Raw genomic sequence first — 26,539 nt, forward strand, 5'->3', positions numbered from 1 at the left:
TCTGCGTAGTAGGTTTCCAAGCTTTTGGACTTATCAAAGCTACATGCTTTCCGAAGGCTCATTCCCAAAGAATGCCTTTCCTCTCAATGCACATATCTAAAGGCTTTGTTCCATGAGAGCTCAGATGACACGTAGAAAGTTCTCTAACCTCATTAGGAATTAGGTTTCCTTCTCTGAAGAAGTCTATTTACGTACTATATTTCACTTGGCCTACATTCTCTCATGAGAAGGTGGGAACCTTCCTGCATGATTACTCTGCAATTTCTGGAAGGTTCCTGCATCAAGATTCTGTGGTATCTCCCCCCTTCAACAGTGATTATAAAATTCCATTTGCATAGTCAGCTTGCATATATTTCTTAACATCAGACTGCCTAAGACATTATGTCAAGAAATATAATACCAGTTTTGTTTCCACGGATCCAGATGTTCAGTAAAATGGAAAAAAATTTTTTGTCTGTATCAAGCAGAAAACATTATTTATAAAACATGGAAGAGGGTTCAGTGGTAGTGTATCAAAGTTAATCTTCTGCCTGAGGCACTGGCATCCCATATGGGTACCAGTTCCACTTGCTACTCCACATCTGATCCAGCTTACTGCTGGTGGTCTAGGAAAGCAGTGGAGAATGGCCCAAGGCCTTGGGACCCTGCACCATGTGGAAAGCTGTGAGAAAGCCCCTGGCTTCCAGGTTCAAACAGGCTCAGATCTGGCTGTTGCAGCCATTTGGAGACTGAAGTGTCAAATGGAAGAGTTGTCTTTACCTATCTAATTCTGACTCTGAAGTAAAATAATTTAAAAGGGTGGTGCAGTAGCCTAGCAGCCAAAGTCTTCACCTTGAATGAGCTGGGATCCCATATGAGTGCGAGTTCTAATCCCAACAGCTCCACTTCCCATCTAGCTCCCTGCTTGTGGCATGGGAAGCCAGTCAAGGACTGCCTTGGGACCCTGCACTCATGTGGGAGACCTGGAAGAGGCTCTGGGTTCCTGGCTTCGGATTGGCTCAGATCCAACTGTTGTGGTTACTTGGGGAGTGAATCATCAGTTGGAAGATCTTCCTCTCTGACTCTCCTCCTCCTCTGTGTATCTGCCTTTCCAATAAAAATAAATAAATCTTTATATAAAAAAAACTGGCAAGGACTTGGATATTTCTCAAAATATACAAATAGCCGGAAAGCAAGTGAAATGACGCTCGTCATCATGAATCATTAGAAAAATCTATGTCAAAACCACTATGTTCACATATACTAGCATGACAGTAACAACAACAACAAAAAAAAAACCCACAAACTATTGACAAAAAATACATATATAAAAACTGGAATTTTTCCAGATTGCTGCTAGGAATGTAAAACAGCTTGGTTCCGGTGGAAAGCACTTGGGTAATTCCTCCAAAAAAATCCAACACAGAATTAGATAATCCAGCAATTCTACTAGGTTTATATTAAAACAAACTGAAAACAAATTCTCAAACAACTATTTGTAGCTGAATGTTCACAGATCTATGCAAAATGGTCAAAGGGGGAATGATCTGAATACCTACCAAGATTTCGTTATCTGAAGAACAGATAAACTGTGTTACATGGCATGCAAAGAAATACCGTTCGGTCATAAAAATGAATGAAGTACTAATACATGGGGTAATAAAAAACATTTTGAAACTTGGAACAACAGTGGTAGTTGTACCACGTGATAAATGCAACAAAAGCCACCAGATTGTTTATTTTTAAATGATTAGCTTTAAGATATGTGAATTTAATTCCAATTGGAAAATTTATCCACAAACTTATCAAGAGGTGGATAAGGGCAAGAGAAAGAACTTGTAAAAAGGAATACTAGGAAATAAATGCAGGGAAAATGGTTCATATTTTAGAAAAGATGGTCAAGGAAGGACTCCCTGAGGAAATGACATGTGAATAACAAGGTAAAAAAGGAAAGAATCTTTTATATGTTGCCATATGAGATAACGTTTTTTTTAAACAAGGGAACCAGTTTTGAGGTAAGTGTGACTAAGTCAGACAATAGGGAGGAACAGAGGTAACAGAATGGGAGAAAGTTAGACTTGGAGGCTATTTTAAGGACTTGGGTTTTGCTCTTACTGGAAAAAAGTCATGTGGGTTTTGAGTAAAAGATTGAGTCAACAAGCTTACATTTTAATAGGAATATTTTATTTGCTTAATGGAGAACTATTCTGACTCCCAAAGGACTATCTCATTTTCAATCAGTGACACTCATTGGTCAGGTCTTTCTTCTAATGAACAATGGAAAATTTCTAATTCAGAAGTCAATGAATCTTATTTTGTTCTTATCAGAAACATGATCACAAATGTAATATTGAGCAAATCACTCTGCTTCTACTTCCTTATGTGGAAGGATACAAACAAAAATAAAACCCTTAATAATACTATTAACACGAAGATCAGTGAATTAAAAACTTAGTAAAACAAATGAAAACCATCCTGAAATTTTGACAGATTATTTAAAACAAAGCAAAAAAATTGTTAGCATAAGTAATCTTAAGAAAGATGTATTGAAGCAACCAACAGAATGGAAGAAATTACACAACCGATAGGAGACTAATATCTAGGATATACAAAGAGGTTCAAAAACCCAACAACAGCAAAACAACCCTGTGAAGAAATGGGTGAAAAAAATGGACATTTTTCAAAAGAACAAATTCTAATGGTAAAAGGTATATGAAAAATGCTCAAGCTCCCTACCTTTTATGGAAATACCAATAAAAACCTACACTCCTATGGAAGTTAGTATGAAGAGTACTAAGAGAACTGAAAAATTAAATATATTTAAAGTAAAATAAAATGAAATCTAAATGTCAATTTTTTTCTGGTAGAAAAAAATGCTAGAATTATGAAATTGCTCAATATAACATTACTTTCATGGTACATACGACCTGCGTCCTTGTACGTCTTACATATAAACTGTTTCTGGAAAATTTGTAAGATAAAACTTGAAGCCAGAAACCAGAAAGATCACTTGACAGCAGAACATTTTTAGAGGTAGTCATGAGATTATGCATGTGTTTTATTTGTGAATATTTTAGATACTATATAATTTGGCAAAATATAAACAGAAGTTATCCTAAAAATTCAGAGCACATATTTGTGATTGTCATAAGAAATGCTTTTGAATAATGAAAAATGAAGTGTTGCTATTTTATCTCAGAAATAAATCTCTCAAGTTTAAGCGTATCTACTCCGAACACTCTAGTCTTGGCTTGCTTGAAATATAACACAATTATTACTCATGTCCAAAGTTATTTTTTTCTTTAAGAAGTTCATGAAAATGGAGGCAGTGAACTGGCTGGACATGGCTACAGCATCCCTTGGCATGGGTGTGGACTAGGTCTGGGGTGTGCCAGACTGGACTACACTCCAGCACCCACTGCTGCTTGTGAGAGTCAGGGTGGATGTAGGATAGGCTAGGTCTTGGTACCTGCTGACCCATGCGAAAGCTAGGTTTGGGAGTGGGCCAGGCCAAACTGGGCTGTAGCACCTAACAGTAAGAGCCGGAACAGGTATGGGCTGGTCAAACAAAGCCACTGTACTTGCCAGGACACAAGGTGGGCCAAGTCGGACTAAGCCAAGCACCTATCAGTATGCATGAGATCTGCAACTGGAAGATAACTTGAATTCCTCTGTCAAGACACAGTCCCTGAAGGTGAGTCCAAGAATCGAGACTGGGACCAGCCCAGACCAAGCCAGGTTACAGTACCCACTGTCATAGATGGCTCACATCTATGGGTGGGCTGATTTGGTCAGCTCATAGCACCCACTGGCATATCTGAGAACAAGGACAGGGTACAGGACAAGCTGGGTTGGGCTGCAACATCAGCCACTTCTCATTAGGGCCAGGACTAGGGGCTGGCTAAGCTGGGCTAGGCTGCAGCACCTACCAGCATGAGCTAGAACTGGGGGAGGCCAGGCTGAGCCACGCTGCAGCACCCACCAGTTAATGCTGGGGTGAAACATGGTAGGCTGCACCCACCAGCACATGTAACAGCCAGGGAATGATAGGGGGAGTGATAAGCCCAGTAGGAGTTGCTGCAGGAGCTCCCCTCCTGGGCCACTTCTGCTGGTGAGCATGAGAGTTGGCACTTGTAGCCCTGCCCACCCTGGTCTGCCCCAACACCCATTTGCCTGCATGTGAGCTGGGAAAGGGAAGAGCCAAGATGGGCTAAGTGACTATATCCAATTTTGAAAACCTGCGATTCAAAATTTTTTCATCTTACTATCTTTTATATTTCAATTTTTTACATTTATATTTACTAATTTTTACAATGTTAAAGAATAGTTTTGGAGACAATGAACAATTGTCTAAGAAATAAATTCCATGTATAAATTGGAACTAATTTTATCTCCTCGAAATTTATGCCATTATGACATTTTCACTCTGGAATTACAAGTTGTTCTGTTTCTACAGTTCCCACTCTGAACATCTTCAATTCCATTTTAGGAAAAAAACAGCAAAAATCTTTCAGACTAAATGTAACATATCAGTAAGATTCACACATTTAGAATTGTGCTTTGTAAGCTTTCCCTGCTTAAGATAAGTATCCCTTGCCCTAAACCTACTAGTAGTCTTTCACCAGCACATTGAAAGCAAATACAGTTACTCAGTCATGTAACAGCATTGTCAATTTATACACGTCGTAATTCCTAAAAAGTCAGATTTACTTTGGCAGATCCCTAGAAGCTAAAATGCTCATGGAGTGATCAGGAAAGGGCATTGGAATTAAGAAACTCCAAAATTACAATTTTACATTTTCCCCTCTTTGTTCCAATATGTAACAAATCTACATATGATACCACAAATGTCTAATAAATCTATGTTGAAAATGATAATGACTAAGAGGTACTGAGTATTTAACTTGTCCTAGACACTGCTAAAGATTGTATATTTAAGCCTTACAACAATTCTAAAATCCAGGTATCATTACTAATCTGTATTTTAAAGGCAGGTGAGAAGAAGTCAGGGAGATATTAGGAAGTGGCAACACTGATACTCAAATAAAGACTGTCAGCAGAACTGTGGAAAAGCATTACATAGAATTAAATGTTAAGATTTAGAAATAGTTTTAAAAGAAGAACGGTGAAATGAACATTCAAATACTCATTTATTTCAATACTATAATCACATATGCATTAAAATATGGGAAGTATTTTAAGAGAGAAATACCTCTGATTCAATAAATAGCAAAATCTTTTCATATGGCAGGTTGATATTTTATATCATGTCATATTTTTAGCCTTTAAGAAAGCAATCTGAAGTTTTTAAATTATTTTCATTATGTAAGAAATTTCTAAAAACAATCAAAAGTCAAAGCATTCAAGTCAGAAAAGGTAAAAACAATTAAATGACATTTTACTGAAATGCTTCCAAAATTGAAACAGTTTCATATATTACTATTAATTTTCTATAATTTGGAACAATGCATATTAGGATTTGATTAAGTTTTCACAAAGATCCAAACTAAATATGGACTTCATGACTTGTCTGTTTGACTTCATACTTTACAAATGCTGCTATAAGCATACCTTGGCAAAAAATACGGTGAGATGAGTTTCACTGCCAACAATCCAAATAGGAAATTTTGGAGATTTCAAGTAAGAACCAACCTAGAATACATGTAGCAAAATAAAATAAATGAAAGGTTGAAACTACCTGTTAAATAACTGCCAAATAATACCTGAAACATAGCTAAGATGTCCAGCTCACATTTAAATGGAATAGCGTACTGTGCCATAATGCCTTATCCATAGAGAATCAAATGCAAACCATCAACATGAATGCTAGAAAGACTGTCAGTGCTAAGCTCATACCACAGCTTTATGTAAGAACAGTTGTATAGATTTACCACAGCCAGAAATAAACACAGCCTAAAAATCATTCCTAAGTTTTGTGAAAGTGCCTAGACACAATGATCACTTCTATAATGCTATCATAGTACCTGAAACTCTAAAGTTGTAAGCTGGACAATTCTACATAGATTTCATATTTTTGAAAAATATGTAAAAATCCATCTTTACTGCCTGCATTCAAGATTAAATATGTAATATACAAAACAGTACAGTATCAAATACTTTAGAACATGATTTTCTATGAGAAAGCAAAAACCCCATAAAACAGATTCATAAAACTCATGTTGCAATAATCAATTTATGAAACTCATGTTTACAATAATCAATTTCTTCTTTGAAAGATTTCTACTCAATTATTTTATCAATTTGAAAGAAAAATAAAGAGACAGAGCTCCCATCCTCTGGTTTGCTCCCCAAATGTCCACGGTGGCTAGGCCTGAGCCAGGCAGAAGCCAAAATTTAATTCCCAAGGGTGTGGTGGGACCTGAATCATTACCTGCACTACCGGGGTATGAATCAGTAGGAATTTGCATCAGGAGCAGAGCACAGGCTGGAATTCAGCTATTCTGATAGGAAATGTGCGTGTCCCAAGCAGCGCCTAAACTGCTCCATCTCCAATAGCATCCTCTCAGAGAACAGGCATCTTAACTTACAAACAGCTAGTCTTACCAAATTGCTGATTTTTCTTTTCTCACAGATTTCCTATAATTGGAAAAGTCCAAGTGATTACTGACAACAATCAGGGCCAATACTATTCTCTATTTAGTCAGCAACCCTACTTCAATCACCACAATGGCCCTGTGGAATTTATCCCTCCTTCACCAGGAGGGAAGTAGAAAACATATTCTCTTTAATACTCATAAATGGGAAAAATCAGTATCTTTGTCGTATGATAGGAGGGACAAGTAATATGTGCTCATAGGGAAATGCTAAACTAGCAATGTTTAAAGGATAACAGATAGACAGTAGGAGAGAATAAAAAAGAGAAAAGAAAATGGAAAAGCTCTGGTTAGTTTCAGAATAGGCTATCAGAGTCCTTCAATTTATACAGACAGAATGTGAGAAATACACATGATTAGTGTCTGTCTTGAATTCAAACAACTAATATAGAGCCAGAAACATTATTTCCGTTTTCTAAACCTGCCTCCAATTCTGGTGGCTTTCCATCATATTATGCTGCCTCTTGGGTGAACAGTGTAAATATGGTTTAATTTCAACTTCAGAAAATATATGTGTGTGTTTATGTTCACGAGTGTGTACATACTTAAGATAGAAATAAAAAAAAAGGAGAGTACGATTTCATAGAGTAGGATCAAAGAGCAAATGAATCCTCAACTCCTAAAACTTTTTTGTAATAATAAAAACTAAATAGTAAGCAAGTGCAATTGTTTCGAAAAAGTTTTGATTGTCCTTCAAAAAAATAAAACATAGAATTACAATATGATAAAACAATTCTACTTCTATCTATATGGCAAAGAATTGAAAATATATGGTCACAAAAAACATGCACATTAATATTTATAGTAATGTTATGACAGAAAATAGAAATAAGCTAAACACTGATCAAACGAATAGACAAAGCTGGTAGGTTATATAGCAGAATATTTGGTCATAAAAAGGAATGAAATATTAAAACATGGGTAAACAGTGAAAACACCCCACATAAACAGGCAGAAAAGGTCACATAGTTATGACCCATTTATATAAAATGCCCAGGAGAGGCAAAACCATAAAGATAGAAAATGTAATGCCAGGGGCTGGAGATGAGGGTATTTAACTGCCAACGACCTTAGAGTTTCTAGGGTCAGAAAAACACTGTGTAATTAGATACTGGCAATGATTGCACAGCCTTGCGAATATAATAAAATTCACAAAATTATGCTTTTAAATGGCAGATGTTATAGAATGTGACTCACAGCCAGTATTCTCTCTTGATGAGCACGCATGTGAATGTGTGTATATGTCTATGCAGAGACTGAAAGCTTACTTCATGTGTATTGGTAAACATGGTCAAAATTACAGGAAAATGCTAAATAGATAAAATCTACAAAATAAATTTAGCTGTTTCTACTTGAGAGGCAGAGAGACAAGGAGGGAGAAAGTAAGTGACAATCTTCAGCTTCAATCCCTCAATGCCAGCAGCAGCTGAGGTGGGGCTGGGCAGGGTGGGACCGGGCCAAAGGAGGAATGCAATACAGCTCTCCCTTGTGAGCAGAAACCCAATTAAGTGAGCCACCATTGCTGCCTTTGAGGGGCCACAGGAAGTGCAAATCAACAGTAAAGCCAGATACTGCAGGCAGAAAGGCCAATATTCCAAATACTCAGCCAACAACCCATCTCAAAGAAGTTTGCTACACTATCAGAGAACAGGGAAGTGTTTAGATTTATAAAACCATATATATATACACATTTTATAAAACCATACATATATTTATAAAACCATATATACATTTTATAAAACCACACACACACACACACACACAGAGATTTACTTTGTACTTAATATGCACCCAGCAGGACAATGTCCCTGTCTTCCAAAATTCTATTTTCCATTAGCAAAGGAAATAGGAAAACAAATTTGGAACGTGGATAAAAACAAGTAAACAAAAAGTCATTACAGAGTAAGTATTCACATGAAATAATATAAAAATGAATCACTAAGGGAATGGTTAAGGAAGAGTCTTTGACGCACACTCTGAAGGATGACTTGAAGGAAAGAGAAGGTCATTTAAAGAGCTTCAGTATAGCAAATACAAGGGTTATTGGGCAAGAAAAGACTGAGCAAATCTGAGAAATCTGAAAGGATACCAGTGAGGCTGGACCTAACAACAGAAAGAACAACGCAGCTGACAGCAGTCTCCAGATAATCAGGATATTACAGGCTACATGGAAAATATTACCAATCACAAAATCTCCACACCATGTCCTCCTTCAAAACACCTGACCACAGGTTCACATGTACATACACATCTACTTTTCAGACGTGTGTGTGTGTGTGTGTGTGTACACATGCATGTGTTAAAGGGACACAGACTGTTGAAACAGAACAATCTGTGTCCCTTTACCTTTATCAGGCTGCCTCAGATAGCGTTAGTTTGTATTACTGAAGTCAATGAAAATAAAAGGGTTGCCAGTGTTTAATAATATCACCACCAGTGAAAGATCAGATCAATCCTATTTGACTGTCTTATTCATATCACTCTTTTCCAAGTGTTGTTGTGAAGAAGGAGTGCTATCTGTTGGGTAGAAGGAAGAAAAGGAGGGATAGAAAGAAAAAAGAGAAGGAAGATAAAGGAAGGCAGGCAAAGAGAAAGAAGAAAAAAAAGCAATTATTGTGACTAAAAACAAGAAAGAGAAATTGCTATTCTTGATAAAAATAATCAGTACCACCAGAACCACTGCTATAGTATCACCATTCTAACTGAATAGTGAAATAAGAGGGGTCAGCAGCCGGGTGCAGTGCGCTAATTCTCAGCCCTGTGACACCAGCATCCCATATGGACGCCAGTTTGTATCCTAGCTGCCTTACTTCCTGATGCAGTTCCCCACTTATGACCTGGAAAAGCAGCGGAGGGGTGACTCATGTAACGTCCTTGAGACCCTGCACCCACACGGGAGACCAAAAAGAGGCTCCTGGATTTCAGCTTCATATCAGCTGAGCTCTGGCCATTTGCTGCCATTGAACCAACAGATGGAAGACCTTCTCCCTGTAGAAATCCCACCTTTCAAACAAGAATAAATATATGTAAAAAAAATAAGAAAATAACAAAATTAGATTGCTATCATTATCAAAATCATGGAATGTTCTTAAGTGCAAACCAACAGTGTTTTAGTATTATCCAGTGGTTATTTCAGGAACAACAGGGATGCAAAAATGAGAGCTTCATTGCCATTTCAAAATTTAGCACACATGTTAAAAAATTTATAATTAATGTTGTGAAATGTTTGGGGATATTTTAGTGTGAAATCATTTTTCAGATGGAAGAGTTAAAAAGCTAAAATTCCAGGCATTTTAGTCAATTATCTCTTGTTACCTAATAAAGTATTACCAATTGTTATGATAAAGCACATTTTTTGTTCACTAAAAAAAACACTGCTTTCTTTTACCTTAGTTAACCAAAAAACTTATTTATATTTACTCACTGATGTATTTATTTTTCTTCTACATATTTTTGGATTCAGCCAACCTTCTCCCCACTCCCAACACCAACACATCTGGCAGAGGAAACAGTATGATCAACTAGCTTGCTAGCTACGCTTAAGAAGATAGCTGTTTAAGGTGAGAATCTGCAAGGACATGAGCAGAGGGGTATATAGTAACAGTAAGCTAAAACAGGGGCAAAAATAATGCCCAGGAATTAGAAGGCAAATAAAAACATCCAAAGTACTTCAAAAATCATTTTACCTTACAATATCTTAAAGCTTCCATTAATGTCAAGAATCCCACAGATGCTTGTTCATGTATACCAAGAAGTTCTGTAAAAAATTAAAACACAGTATTGTATTAGTGTATATATATATATAAATCTGAAAAGTAATTCTATGCATATACCTAAGGGTACTTCAAAGTTTCTGTATTTGGAAAAAATCAGATAAAATGACAGGCTTATTTTGGTGCATAGTTTCTTCATAATACATTATTTTACGCTAGCTTTTTCAAGACTCCTAAGCACAAATTCCAAACTTTTTCTGCATCAAAATATACTTATCTTCTAATTTCATCTTTCCATGACCTTTCTAATCTGTGTTTACTTATTTGACAGGTTCAGAGAAAGAGAAAGTACAACAACGTGCTCCCACCAGCCACTTCACTCCCTCAAATGCCCACTACGCCAGGGAGCCTCAGGGAGCACAATTCTAGCTGGAAACCCAATCCGAACTTTTGCAGGAGGCAGGATGCAGTGAGATCTAGGCTTTGCATTAGCAGGAAGCCACAATCAAGCGCTGGACATGGGCAACAAGCCTAGGCCTCTAAAATGGGATGTGGCACCTCACTGCTAGGTCAAACGCCTGCTCCTTACTATAGCACAACTTTCACTCAAAGCTGTGCTTGCCTTCGTGGAACTGTACCTACAGAAAGCCTGAAGTTTGTTGTTCTGTTAGTTACAAAAATTTCCCACACACTCATTAGCAGGTTACACCAATTCTTCTGCATTACTACTTACTCTAAATGCTATTAGACAAGGTGAGTAAACCTGATACTTCAGACTATTCAATGTATTTGGAAAAATTTATATTCAATATTAACTTTTAAAAGAATATTTTCTCTAAAGTGCAGGGAACTCATGGCAAAAATAAAGCAAACAATATTCAATATTCTTGCAAAATTGTAACTGACTTTGATTTTGAAAAACAAATGGCTATGCTAGTAAGCAGGGAAATTTGACAATGGGGAGCATAGGAGATACTGTACTATCCTTCTTCCCTGTGAACAGGGTACTCACTAGGAGGACAGACACACACACACACACACACACACACACACACACACACACACACACGCAGGTATGAGAGCAACAGCTACAGTGTAAAATAAGCATCCACACAAGTGGTAACATTTGAATTCAATCTTGAAACACCTGTCGGAGTTTTCCAGCCCCGCAAAAACAGGCAAGAAGAGAACCCAAAGCAAAGGAAATAGTCAGGAATGAGAAGTCAATGTATTCAAAGAGTGAGGAATTTGTTAAAGTTTCTTTAGGCATTTTTAGCCTGGGGAACCTGATAAATAGCAATTAAGTAAAAGCAATAATTGGAAAAAGTAGGTATGGAATATTGTGAAGACAGAATGAAGTATTTGGTTGTAGAGAAATGAGGAGGCTGGCACTTTTAGCAATAGTAGCACGGAAGGGACAAACTGGAATTACGGCTCGGGAATATCAGCAAATTTGGGACTGGATATAGAAATTTGGGAATCATCAGCACAGTAAAAAATTATCATGAATGTGGGCAAGACAGAACCAAGAATAGAGAATAAAAAGTTAACAGATTATTATTATGTAACAGAAATGCAACTATGATGATCCTATCTTCTTATAGGTTTGTATCCTTTTCAATCTGATTATGCTTCTGTGAGAATATTATGTCTTCCAATCAATTAAATACCAGGATAATAACTACCAACCTACTGTATATATTTTGCTATGTATCCTTAGGTACAACATCTAGACAGTCTAATTTTGGGGTATGTGTATGTCCAAGTTGATAAAAGGTATTTGTATTTCATTGCTAGCTTCTTACAGAAATAAAAGGGTTCTGGGCCCGGCACAGTGGCCTAGCGGCTAAAGTCCTCGCCTTGAAAGCCCCGGGATCCCATATGGGCGCCAGTTCTAGTCCCGGCAGCTCCACTTTCCATCCAGCTCCCTGCTTGTGGCCTGGGAAAGCAGTCCAGGACGGCCCAATGCATTGGGACACTGCACCCGCGTCAGAGACCCGGAAGAAGTTCCAGGTTCCCGGCATCGGATTGGCGCGCATCGGCCCGTTGCAGCTCACTTGGGGAGTGAATCATCGGATGGAAGACCTTCCTCTCTGTCTCCCCTCCTCTGTGTATATCTGGCTGTAATAAAATGAATAAATCTTTAAAAAAAAAAAAAGAAATAAAAGGGTTCTGATGTGGACTCATCTGAGCCCACAAGACCCTCTTTTCAGGATACATGAAACCAAAATGATTTTCAGTCATTTAATTACTCTTAAGAAATTACTTTTATAATTACCTTTTTTACTCCTCACAATTTTACAGTAGACTTTTATTGAAGCTAAATGTGCTATACTATAACAGACTGAATTCATAAGCAGAAATAAAAGCCCAGCTATGCCCCTGTACTTACAAGGCATTTATTAAAGAAATTTCAAAACTATTTGAAGATGTCACTTTCTACTGGTTATTTTGTTTCAGAAATTTGTATTTTTTAAAATACAAATTTAGAGTGATGACAAATATTATTTTGATTTTTTGTGTGTTATGAGGAAAGTGTACGGTAAACAGTCCATTTGATGGTTTACTAATTTCCTTGTTGTTGAGAAGTCCGAGTTGATTATGTATTTAATTTGATAACAATTTGTGTGCTGTGAATTGCATTAAGAGTTATGTAGGGCAGAGATGATGCTTACTCAATGTACAAAATGGATTGATGAGATTAGCCAGTTAAATCTTTTCACCAGTAAGGCACTCAACAGCCCATGAGATATTTATTAAAAATGTCAAGCAAATCCTCTTATTTTTGTATCATAGTGTCAAATAGCAGTAAAATAAACATGTTAAGATCCTTAATCTACTGCTATGTTTCACTGTAAAATTTACCTTTGTTAAAATTTGCTTCTGTTCAAATTTGTTGAGATCGCACGTAAAAGTATCCTAATATTACTTTGGCTGGTATTTTCTAATTACTGTATAATATTTTGGGAATGCAAATTTTATTTGAATGTCAACTACACTTAAGCATGTGCCGTTTGTTTTTCTTGCTCAGGTTTTGTAATTTGATCAAATGTTTTTATTATAGTTTAATAAATGTTTGCTTTATTAAAAAATAAATAAATAAATAAAATAAACATCTTGTTCATGCAAGGGTACTTCAAAAGACTCATGGCAAAATAGAATTAAAATTCTGGTGCAAAAATTGGTCAAAATCAGGCATACTTTTTTTCACTACATGCTTTTTCTTTCATGAACTTCTTGAAGATTCTTGCATGAATGGATTTCAAAAGTGTTTTTTACTGAAACAAACTTATTTTCCAATTCCATTTTCCAGTAACTTTTTAAGTATTTACATATTGTTATTTTAAAAATTACTTCATATCTTTAAATATTTCTGTTTTAATTTGTAACATGAAACTTGCTTATCATTTTTTGCTTCTAATCTGTGTAAGTAAACCTTTTTGGCATCTTCAGTAATTTTTATGAGTATAAAGGTCAAGAACCAAAAATTCCGAGAATCTTGGGATTAGATCACTCAAAGGCAAGCAACTGACTGGAGGAACATCGCAAACAGAAACAGAAACTTTAGTTTTGGAAACTTTTTTCTCTGTTTCTGAAACATAGTAAGTACTAAATATTTTAGTTCTAGTAATACATATGTTGAGAAATTTAATTTCTAAAATGAATTACCACCACCTAGTGTTATAATTAAATACTACATCATCTATTTCCTAAGAATTTTAAACGAATGTCTAGAATCTTACACTACATTACTGAATATAATAAACTAATTACTCCTATTAGGTCAGTAATTATGTGCTTAGTTACCAACTTTGGATAATGACTTTTTTTAAAAAAGATGTATTTATTTTTACTGGGAAGGCAAATTTACAGAGAGGAGGAGAGAAAGAGGGAAAAATCTTCCATCTGCTGGTTCACTCCCCCAAACAGCCATGAACGCCAGAGCAGAGCCAATCTGAAGCCAGGAACTAGGAGCTTCTTCTGGGTCTCCCATGAGGGAGAAAGGTTCCCTGGACTTGAACTACCCTCTGCTACTTTCCCAGACCATAGGAGGCAGCTAGATTGAAGTGGAGCAGCTGGGACATAAACTGCTGCTTAAAGGGAAGGTTTAGCCTGTTGACCTCTAGTGCTAACCCTTGGACAATAACATTTTAATATCCATTTTGGAAAAGTATACTTAACATTTGTATCCTCTTTTGATAGGTAAAAGGCATCAAGAATATTTTTATACCAGTCTATAATACATTAAGGATATAACTCTCTCACATTATAAATCATAGCCTTTTTCAGGAAGTCTCAAAGTCTACATTTGCAGGAAATACTAATAATTTCATTATTATATTAAACATTTATTTGGCAATATCTGCTTGTTCACACAAAAAACAAAGTGAAATGAACCATGCAGACTCATCCAATTTTTGACTAAGTATCCAGAAGTGGTACGTATTAAATCAAGCACAATTAGCACCAAAAACAAGGATTATATTCTTCAGCCTATTTATAAATTGTTTTCATTCTCTAAATCCACAAATGAAATATAGGCTTTATAGTATATAACATGTTATTCTGAAATCTGCATACATTATGGAATTACTACCAAAGTGCTAATTAAAATACACATTGCCTCACACACTGTTTACATAAAATCTGCTTTCTAAGTGGTTTTCAAGATTGCAATTTTTTTTTAAACTAACTATACTCACCATCCTTACAAAACCTTGAATCTATTCCTTCTAACAGAAATTCTGTCCCCTTTGACAACTACCTCGATTCTGGTCTTCCCGATCCCCTGATAACTACTATTTTATGCCTCTATGAATTTGTTTCTATGAACTTATCATTTGTAGATTATTTCATTATATTTTAAAACTTTCTAACTTTGTTTTCTTGACCTATCACTTAAGATCAACCATGATTAGTCCCCACTCCCTTGTATCTGCTTAAGACAGTGACCCCAACTGTGTCTCCATCTGCAGAGGGTTAGACTGTTGAACACACTGGGTTCTTTCAATTTTCTACTCCGCTCTCTTCTCAACAGCGACTACAGAAATTTCTTTTGAACTTTCAGATTTGGTGCTAATTTATAAACAAAATAACTATACTACATTTATCTTAACAATACACCCTGAGTGCCAGGCACTGCAAAGAACAATAGTAAGTATAATGGAGGAGATACCACAATAAAGACTCGAGAAAAACACAGATGAGTAGATCCACTCACAGGCACCTTAGCAATAAAGTGTAAAGGAACAGAGTAGGTTGTGTCAAGGTAGGATAGAACAAATTACGTTCAACTGTGAAAAACCACAAGCTTTCCTTGGAAGAGGTGGCATCAGGAAAGTGGGGACTGAAGGACTGGGAAGACATAAAGGGATACAACTACAACATCGGTCATTCAGCATGGGACTAGCATGAACAAACAAATGGGGAAAAAAAGCGTATTTTTTGCTCAAGCAAAATAAATTCATCATGGTTCAAAATGGGAACTGTGTTAGGATTATGTAGAATCTGAGTAAAATAAGAAAATTAGTTAAAGATGAAAACTGTTTTTCCAAGAATGTTAGGGAAAAAAGCAGTAAGATACTGAGAAGGGCCATAAAATCTACTTTTGATAGTGAGGAGCTTTGCAAACCTCATTGTTGTTTGTTTTATTCCTAAGTCAGCTTGCTAGAGTGGCATCCATCTACAGTTATTACATTTTAACAAACTAAAAAGCAAACAAGGTGCTCAGTTCAATATAAGTTTCAAAAAAGAACTTTTTTTCCAGTATAAGTTCTTATATATTCCAAATTTTATAAAGAATTCGATTCTTTTTTTTATCTGAAGTTCAAATTTAACAGGAACACCTATGTTTTATCAGGCAACCTGGTAAAAATTGGATGTGTATTTGAAAAGAAAAACATTCAGGAAAAATACCATTTAATCCTTTCTTATATTAATTTGGATAAAATATTTGTACTTTTCAAATATGTACAGAACTTAGCCAATTAATTATAACTCATTTTAATTAATAAATATTAAAGTTCAAAAACAATCTTAATTATAACAGCACAGATTTTATCTTTTTCTTCTCTCATAATTGAGATATTACTATGGCTGGAAATCACCACACAGATAATTTCAATTTGCATATAATTCTTAGATAGTAAAAATTTAAAAATCTTCATGTATTACAATTCTTTTTTCAAGTTACTGCAGTTACTTTTTTTTTTAAACCTAATTCTCTTTTTTTTTTTTCCTAAAGATTTATTCATTTTATTACAGCCAGATATACACAGAGGAGGAGAGACAGAGAGAAAGATCTTCCATCTGATGATTCACTCCCCAAGTGAGCCGCAATGGGCCGATGTGCGCCAATCTGATGCCGGGAACCTGGAACCTCTTCCGGGTCTCCCACGCGGGTGCAGTGTCCCAATGCATTGGGCCGTCCTCAACTGCTTTCCCAGGCCACAAGCAGGCAGCTAGATGGGAAGTGGAGCTGCCAGGATTAGAACCGGCGCCCATATGGGATCCCGGGGCATTCAAGGAGAGGACTTTAGCTGCTAGGCCACGCTACCGGGCCCAACTGCAGTTACTTTCAAGCTTCAAATTTGGAGGCAAGTTTTCCTTAAGAGAATATCAAGTATTGCTATCTCTAATTGTTGATAATCTGGGTTGATGCTGTGGCTCAACAGACTAATCCTTCTACCGTCAAGTGCCAGCATCCCAACTGAGTGCAGATTCATAGCTCAGCTGCTCCACTTCCCATCAGCTTCCTGCTTATCACCTGGGAAGGCAGCAGAGGATGATCCTTGTCCTTGGGACTGCACCCACGTGGGAAACCAGGAATAGGTTCCTGTCTCCTAGCTTAGGATCAGCTCAGCTCTAGCCTTGGGGCATAAGGCAGCAAATGAAAAATCTTTCTCTCTGTCCCTCCTTCTCTGTAAACCTGCCTGTCAAATAAAAATACATCTTTAAAAAAAAATGTTGATAAACTGTAACATTAAGTCCCACTAATTCATGACTTGATAGTAGGTATACTACCGACTCAAATTTTCAATCTTTCATAGCACATTAACACATTTATTAGGAAAGCTATACTGTCACCACCATACATGTTACAGAGTACACACAACAATCAAGGAATTGTTTTCTTTAGGAAACAATTCTACTAAAGGACAACATAAAAGTAACTGAAAAAGTTCAGGACACATCAAATGCACAATGGTGACTTCAAATTGCCTTTTAAATGCTTTCCATCACAGGATAGGGTGATGCCCAACTCTACCCAGGAATGTTAAGCTGACACCTATGAGAGAATCTTTTGTAATCAACACCCCATTATTTTTTGGTTGTACTCAAAACGACCAACCAGTAAATGACAAAAGTCATTTACACTTTAAAAATGGAATAAAGAATGATTACTTTCTTAAATATGCTTATAAAGCTACTAAAAAAAAAACTTGTATTTACTAGTCAGTTAATTCCTCAAGATTACACAAGAAAAGGTCAGGATAACTGGCATAACACAGAAAATAATATTACCCAGACATGGCTTTCTTTCTCGTTTCATCAGGTTTTTTTGCCTATGCATCATGAGTTCATCCACACTGAATTAATTAGGCCAGACTACAATATTGATTTCTAGTAAAAAATAACAAAGCAACCTTTGTTTCTGAATGAGTTGACATCTCTAATATCACAAAATTAAGAATATGTTATAATAAAAATAATTTGCATATATATCAAAGAGTAACTACAAAATGCCCTGTAAAAATCCCAGTGAATTCCTTCAAAATAGGAAAAGCTAAATCAAAGAAAGCTTCAGTTCAGATTACATGCAGAAGTACAAAGTGAAGACAGATAGCAGATATAAGGGACGTATCACAAAAGATTTCAAGAAGCTGGCCATGGAGTTTGGATTTTATCTTAAGTGCATCTGGAATCCAACCATCAAATGGTTTTAAACAGGAGAGAAACATTGTCTGACTGTTTAAAAAGTGCCACTCTAGCCTCTGGGAAAAACTGAGGGAGTGAGCAAGAATATAGTTAGGGTGATTTAGTTCTTTTGCAGTTTATCTAGCCTCTCAAAGAAGGGAAAATTAGTTTTATTAGCTAAAGCAGAATGAAGTACATGGATACAGAATTCACATGATATGCATGATAAACATGAACTTTTACTAAAAAATATTCACAACAACCAATGGAAAGAATATTGTAAATACACAATTTTTTTGAAATTACTAAACTTAACATAACTTTAATCTAAATCCTCACATATTTTTAACACTGGAACTTGTAAAACCAAGAAAAAGTTCAACTGAAACATAATGTAGAAATAATTATAATGATTGAAAAAAAGTACAGTATCAAGTAACATCACAAAATATGTGCTAACAAATTATCCAAATAGCTTTGGCACAAGCTTTGGAATACTACATAAAACATAAAAAGAATGAAATTCTACCATTTGCAACAAAATCGTCCCAACAGGAGGTTATACTCAGTGAAATAAGCCAGTCCCAAAAGGATAAATATTGTGTGTTCGATCTAAGGCAACTTTCATACAAAACATAAAACAAATAGACATGAGTAAACAAGAATATACATATATTTGCATATACTGTATAATGGAAACTAGCACACTAAAAAGTGAAGAACTGTTGCAATACCCATACTGACTCCTAAACAAGAGGACTCTCAACAAATCAGTTAAATATACCTTGGGAGTATGATATTGGAGTTTCTAATTTTGCCTTAATAGCAGAATGGTAAAATTGTAACAGTTAACAATATATTATTCTACTATGATAATTATGGGGGAAATGGTGGGAGGAAAAAATGGGGAGGGAAGAATGAGAGGAGGAAGGAGTAATTCCAGTAACTACAAAATTGTATCATGAAAAATACAAAAAAAGAACTTGCAGACCGATGGAAATAGGAGCTTAAAAAATGGCTAATGTAATCATGGATAAATGAGGTAGTTCATACCCACGGAGACCTGACTAATATTACGACATCAGCAACATTCTTTGATGCTAAGTAAAGGGTGGGGGATCTGGCAGGGACCTGGCCTGGTTCCTTGGCCTCATCTGCAAAAACATGTGCTCCTCACTGACAAATGCAGACCCTGATACAAATGGAGAACATGACAGCTCATCTGGACCATAGCAGAGGGAGAACAGAACACACTGGACAACTACCCCAGCCAAATGATGACAGCAAAAAATCTCAGTGAATAGAGATGAGGTTGACTTTGTCAGCCAATGGACATTGGGAGGGCTGCATCATCCTTCAATCAGTGAATCGGCAGCCTTTCAGAACTATCCAAACCACTGGGGCAGAACGCTCAGAACAGGCACATGCCGGGACACTGGGTGGATATTGGGTGGCGGTTCCCCATTCCTGGGTACTGGGACATTTGGAAAGTCGGATATGGCTTCTTCCTTTATTTTTCCCTTTCCCTCAGAAACAAGAAGAGATAACGAATTTGGAAACAATGAGTTCACCCACTTTTCCCTAAACCCCAATCCTTCCCACCCTGATCAACCATGTAATCATTATAAAGAATAAAACAATTATATAAAAAAAAAAGTGGGCCCGGCACGATAGCATAGTGGTTAAAGTCCTCGCCTTGAACATGCTGGAATCCCATATGGGCGACGTTCTAATCCTGGTTGCTCTACTTCCCATCCAGTTCCCTGCTTGTGGCCTGGGAAAGCAGTTGAGGACGGCCCAAAGACTTGGGACCCTGCACCCATGTGGGAGACCCAGAAGAGGCTCCTAGCTTCAAATTTGCTCAACTGCAGCCATTGTGTCCACTTGGGAAGTAAATCAATGGACAGAAAATCTTCCTCTCTGTCTCTCCTCCTCTGTATATCTGCCTTTCCAATAAAAATAAATAAATCTTAAAAAAAATGTCTACACCACCAAAAGTGATTTGCAGCTTCATTGCAAACCCAATATCAATATCTACAGTATTATCAGATCTAGAAAAAACTGATACTGAAATCTGTATTTAAGCAGAAGAGACCCTGAATAGCTAAAGCAATATCAAACAACAAAAGCAAATCTAGAAGCACAAAATACCACTCTTTAAAACATAGTACAGCTCAGTGGTAATCAAAACAGCCTGGTATTGGCACAAACACAGACAAGCAGGTCAGCGAAACAGAACAAAAACAAAGGAAATTAATCCATGCATCAACGGCCAATTAACACTTGGCAAGAAAACTAAACTCTACCCAGGGATGATGGACTTTTGACTGTTCATGAAGGCCATCTATTGTAAAACTGGAGGGGAAATCAATGTGGAGGGGCCAGGAAGGCACCTTGGGTAACGGCATTAGCAACCCCAGAGCCTATGGAACTATATCATGAAACAATATATGTTAAAAAAAAAAAAATAATAAGCTCTTAACCTCATAAACAAATAATCCCGAGGTTTGTTTGAAAAAAAAAATAAACTCCCCAAAACACTACAAGAAAATACTTGCAGCCAGCATTGTGGTACAGTGATTAAGCAATCAGGATCCCATACTGGATGGCCAATTTGAGTCCTGGCTACTCTGCTTTTTGCCTAGGAGGCAGAAGATAATGGCTCAAGTACTTGGGCCCCTTCTACCCATGTGGGAAACCTGAATTTAATTCCTGGCTCCAGGTTATCAGCCAAAGCCAACCGCAGCAGTTGAGGAGTGAGCCAGCAGATGAAAGATTTTTTTTTCTGTACCTCCCTGTCTTTCTTTGTCATTCTGTTTTTCAAATCAATAAATAAGGAAAGCAGAAAGGAGGGAAGGAAACATTTAGATTTTAAAAACTACAAGCCCCCTCCCCACAAAAAAAGACAAGCCTTACTGGTTGGATTCACTCTACATTAATCTTATTTGACCTCATGTAAATTCTCACTGCCAACTGCACACTGTAAAATTTAGTTCATAATCCCTTTCTTCCTTCATAAAATAGTTGATTCAAATAATTTCTTTACCTCTTGAAGTTATCTATCTACTCACTCTTACCAGACTTCAAAAATCTTGAGTTTTCTCAATTGAAAGTATACACTCAAATCACATTATTCCTGTGTTTGGACTGTGCATCTTTGAGAAGATATTATATCTTCTGTTAATGTCACCTTTTCCTGGGTCAACAATTTAGGTAACTGCCAACCCTTAAAGGAAAGCCTGCATATACCATCTCTTAGGCTTTTTACAAGCAGGTAAAATGACCTTCTCAGTCTCCTTGAATTTACAAGCAAAATCTCTTTGCATTCACTGTGAAGATATTTATATCTGATATCAACTAGTTTTTATCTCAATTATTCTAACAGGAGTGGGGGTCCTTTTTATGCCAAGGGCCATTTGGCTATTTACAATTCACATGCCATACAAAATCATCAACTTAAAAATGTGCCTGATATGAATTTACTGCTTTTCAAGTCCCAGCTGTGGCAGCCTTGAGAGACAGCTGGACCAAATGATTTTGTGAGCCTTACCAGAAGATCAATATTACCCAGATTACAGGCCAAATTTTGCTAACTGCTATATTCGTTGCTTTTTTCACTCTCATTCACTAACTCCAAAACATGGATAAGACTGATTAAATTTAAACTTCAACTTCCTTTCTGTTAGTGGGCCAAATATCTACCTCTAAGGCCACTGTGAAATTTAAATCAGATAAGCTTTTCCCATTCCAAATAATGTAGTTATCCGAGTATTCAGGACTCTGACATGTAGTATCTCAGACAATTTATAAGTATGGCTAAGTATGCTGGCTGCACAGAATCTCACTACTGTGGTACACATCTCAATTCTGCTATTTACCAAACTGTAGACAAGTATGAAAGATACTGAAAGATTCCCTCATCTACAAAAATGGGAATGGTCATGACAGGGTAACCATAAAACTGAAGTACACAGGGGCCTGCATTGTGTAACAATGTTTGCAACATTGATTGGAGGCAAGATGACAGCATAGGGCCCAGACACATTTGGCATGACAGAGAACCTTTAGACAGGGTGAAGCACAAGAAGCAGATTACAGGGAAAAAACAGGAGTCAAGCAGTAGGCAGGGGGTACCTGGAGACCCCCTGGACACAGGGAAGTGGAGGCAGCGGTAGAGCAATGTTGCAGTGGACAGAAAAGCCCACCAATGGTCAGCCAGTGGAAATCCAGACTCCAGTGATCCAGGCTCCAGCACCAGCCAGACATCCAGCGGTGGCCTCTGCTCAGCTCCTGTGGCAGCCAGATGGGAGCTTGGGTTTGCGCGGGTAGCTCAGGAGGCAAATGCAGTGTGAGACCTGCCAATATCGCTGAATAGCTTGGGCCAGCCACAAGTGGAGAAAAAGTAGGAGATTCCGTGCATGATCTTGTGTGGAGAAGCAGAGTACACAGTTGACAGATTGGCCACAAAGGGGCTCACTTCTGGGTGATCACACGGAACTGACCCAGTGGAGAGGGTAGCACCAGCTTCACTCCCTGCAGGGTCTGTGTTGTCCCTGGAACTGCAACCCAGCAGCCACAGACAGGCAAGGGCTCACAGCATTGATAAGCTGCAGGAGGAGCAACGGTAAACTGCACATGCGCTAAATTAATAGCACTCAGATGTCAGCGTCACGGGACCCGGCACTGCTACACTGAAGGGAGGACAGTTGAGCTGCCCAAGAGCTAAGCTGGAAACAATGTTTGCAACATCAGCATCTTATATTGCAGAACTGGTTCAAATTCTGGCTGCACCTTTTTTTTCCAAGATCTATTCATTATTATTGGAAAGGCAGATTTATAGAAAGAAGGAGAAACAGAGAAAAAGATCTTCTGTCTTCTTGTTTACTCCCAAAATGGCCGTTAATGGTCAGAGCTGAGCCAATCCGAAGCCAGAACCCAGGAGCTCCCTCTGGGTCACCCACGTGGATGCAGGTTCCCTAGGCTTTGAGCCATCCTCCACTGTTTTCCCAAGACATAAGCAGGGAGATGGATGAAAGTTGAGCAGCCAGGACATGAACTTGGCTCCTATATGGGATTCTGGCACTTACTGGGGGGAGGATTAGCCAATTTAGCCATCGTACCAGGCCCCTGAGTTATGTCTGTACTGCTTCTGACCCAGCCCCCTGTTAGTGTGCCAGGGAAGTCAGTGAAGATGGCCCTGGTACCTAGGTTCCTACCACCACATGGGAGAACAACATGCAATTCCAGGCTCTTGGGTTAGGCTCTTTGACCACTGCAACCATCTTGGTATTGAACCAATTGATGGAAAATATCTTTCTACCTCTGCCTTTCCAACACACAAATGAATTTTTAAAAATATGTTAGATACAAGGAAAGAAAATATTTAAGTACTGGTACTTAAACATGGCAGTTGGCACTGTTAATAAATGGCTGCTACAAAGCACATCCTTATTAATCAGCAACAGCTGCAATTATTCTAAAATAAATGAAATATTGTTTTCCTCCACTAAAACATATACATGTCTTCTAGCAACTTGTCATGATAGTTCACATTAATTGTGTCAACAGGTTTTGCTTGAAAACCCAGCAGTTATTTGTGCTTTATCCTCATATATCTAATTTGTTGCCGAACCCTAGATTCAGCACTCCTGAATTCTCTTAAAAGTAGAATGGCCCAGGCAGCTAATGTATTACAACAGAAAAGGATAAACCTTGAGTTTGTCAAAACACTAGAATGTTTACATCTCTGCTGCTTTGACTTGGAGCAAATCAACAAGTTATTGCAGCCTCATTTTTCCACAATATATTGAGATTAAAGGTACTATATCCAACACACATTGTCAGACTTCTGTCACCCACATGGGGGATATGGATGGAATTTCAAGCTCCTAGCTAATGTGACCATTTACACAGTTATCAAAAGGAAAGAAGATCTCTATCACTCTGCTTTTCAAATAATATCCAACAAACAAAACAAAAACTGTCACAAAACACACATACACTAGTTCTTCTGTTGCCATGTCTATTACCACATTATTACTACTCATCTGTGCAGGTGCCAAGGTTTAGTTGTGAATTTGTCATTCTACCCAATCACTTTCCTAACCTGACAGTTCATGTTTTGGGCTTACAAGAGCTACATTACTTCACTGCTCCATGCTTTCAGTGACTCGCTCTCCCTAATGCCGCCCAACTAGTTTAAACTTCTGAATATTTAGGACCCTATGGAACCCTAAATCAACTTTATGCTCATAATCTCTGTTTTTATTGATTTCCTTCAGAAATCCAATTTTCCTACTGTTTTTATTTTTTTAAAAGATTCATTTTTATTAACAAGTTATATATACAGAGAAGAGAGACAGAGAAGATCTTCTGTCCGATGATTCACTCCCCAAGTGAGCCGCAACGGGCCGATGCGCGCTGATCCGAAGGTGGGAACCTGGAACCTCTTCCAGGTCTCCTACACAGGTGCAGTGTCCCAAGGCTTTGGGCCGTCCTGAACTGCTTTCCCAGGCCACAAGCAGGGAGGTGGATGGGAAGTGGAGCTGCCGGGATTAGAACCGGCGCCCATATGGGATCCTGGGCTTTCAAGGTGAGGACTTTAGCCGCTAGGCCACTGTGCCGGGCCCAGGCACCGGTTCTAATCCTGACAACTCCACTTTGGCAAGCTCCCTGCTTGAGGTCTGGGAAAGCAGTCGAGCATGGCCCAAAGCCTTGAGACCCTGCACTCGTGTGGGAGATCTGGAGGAGTTCCTGGCTCCCGGCTTCGGATTGGATCAGCACAGAACCAGCTGTAGTGGTCACTTGGGGAGTGAATCATCAGACGGAAGATCTTCCTCTCTGTCTCTCCTCCTCTGTGTATATCTGGCTGTAATAAAATGAATAAATCTTTAAAAAAAAAAAAAAAGAAAAAAGAACTGGTGCCAATATGGGACCCCGGCACGTTCAAGACAAGGGCTTTAGCAGCTAGGACACTGCGTCGGGCCTTCCTACTGCTTTTAAAACACGACTGCACATGTAACCTTACTAATACAAATTGTAAATTTTATGTTCAGATCTTACAACCTAGAGACTGCAATTTAATGGGCCCAGTGGGGTCTGAGCATTCACATATTATTAAGCTCTTCAACTAAAAAAGATATTACTTGCATATTTTAAAAGAAGGAAAATAAAGATAAGTGATTTGCCTAACGATGGATTTATTTATTCATTTGAAAGCCAGAGCATCAGAGAAAGAAAAACAGAGTGAAGAGATTGAGAAATCCCCATTTGCTGGTTTACTCCTCAAACATCAATAGCTGAGGGTAGATGAGATGGAAGTCAGGAGCCATGAATTCCACCCAGGACCCCATAAGGGTGGCAGGGACCCAAGCACTTGGGCCATCATGCCTTCCCAGGGGCATCAGCAAAGATGTACTGAATGCATAGCAGCCAGGACACTCCAACAGGATGCTGGCCTCACATGTAGCACTTTAACTTGTGCCACTTAGCCAGCCCAAAACTATTAAGTCTTTATTTTCACCTTCAATACCACATATTTCCTTCTTGTATGTAACAGAAAGTAAGTTCAATAAATGATGAATTAATATAAAGATTTTGCAGCATGGTGACTGAAAACAGACCCAAGTTTATGTCAATACCCATCCTAATTCCTTTTATTTTGCAAGGTAATTATCCCAAAGTGATTGCTCAGTGGTGATTTTTTTAGACATGTTTTATAAAACCATCCAGAGCAAAATCTTAGCATTTAAGGTAATATTCATGAAACAGAAGAGTTTATATATAAGAAGCAAACCTTCAATCATTGGCTAATGTATACTGCAACAACTTCCCATGGCATAAATATTCTACGGCAAGAAGGGCCTACCAACCTATGGATATGAGAGGCAAGGTGTCTCTAAGGTCTACAAGGAGGAGTATTTTGATTTAGCTATAGATAAGGCTTGAATCTACAGAACGTGAAGAAAAGTGGACCATGACAGAAGCAAATGCCACAGCAATCCACAAAGACAGAGTAGAGAGTTATAGCTTAGCATTTGGTAGAACAAGGAGGTAGGCTAAGTAACATACGACATTTCAACCAAAGTTCTCTACTCTGAAATGACATCAGGACCCAGAAAACACCAAGAGAAAGAGAAAGGGAGAAAGCAGTGAGAAGAGAAGCCTAAAAACAAACAAAAAACTTCCTACTCCTCAGCAGAGACTGATACCATTAACTTGCAGGATTAAACGCTTCTGTTACTAAACAGAATGACAGTTCAAGAAACAGAGGAGTAATCTGCATAGTTATTTGTCCAAAAATGTAACTCAGTTTTG

The 26,539-nt window shown here is 37.7% G+C and overlaps 1 protein-coding gene across 2 annotated transcripts in view; it reads right to left on the bottom strand.

The window, feature by feature from the left end:
- Positions 1–26,539, bottom strand: part of MINDY3 (MINDY lysine 48 deubiquitinase 3) — an 89,702-nt gene that overhangs the window by 32,290 nt on the left and 30,873 nt on the right. Inside the window, exons 9-11 of one of the 2 annotated variants that reach the window (XM_058669293.1) lie at positions 10,280–10,350; positions 6,544–6,576; positions 5,551–5,631 (exon numbers count right to left, since the gene is read on the bottom strand). In XM_058669293.1, coding sequence (XP_058525276.1) covers positions 5,551–5,631; positions 6,544–6,576; positions 10,280–10,350 — 185 coding nt within the window. The remainder of the gene's footprint in view (positions 1–5,550; positions 5,632–6,543; positions 6,577–10,279; positions 10,351–26,539) is intronic. The other variant, XM_004578588.3, reaches the window with a different exon arrangement.

Source organism: Ochotona princeps, chromosome 10, assembly GCF_030435755.1.
Source record: "Ochotona princeps isolate mOchPri1 chromosome 10, mOchPri1.hap1, whole genome shotgun sequence".
NCBI classification, from domain to species: domain Eukaryota; kingdom Metazoa; phylum Chordata; class Mammalia; order Lagomorpha; family Ochotonidae; genus Ochotona; species Ochotona princeps.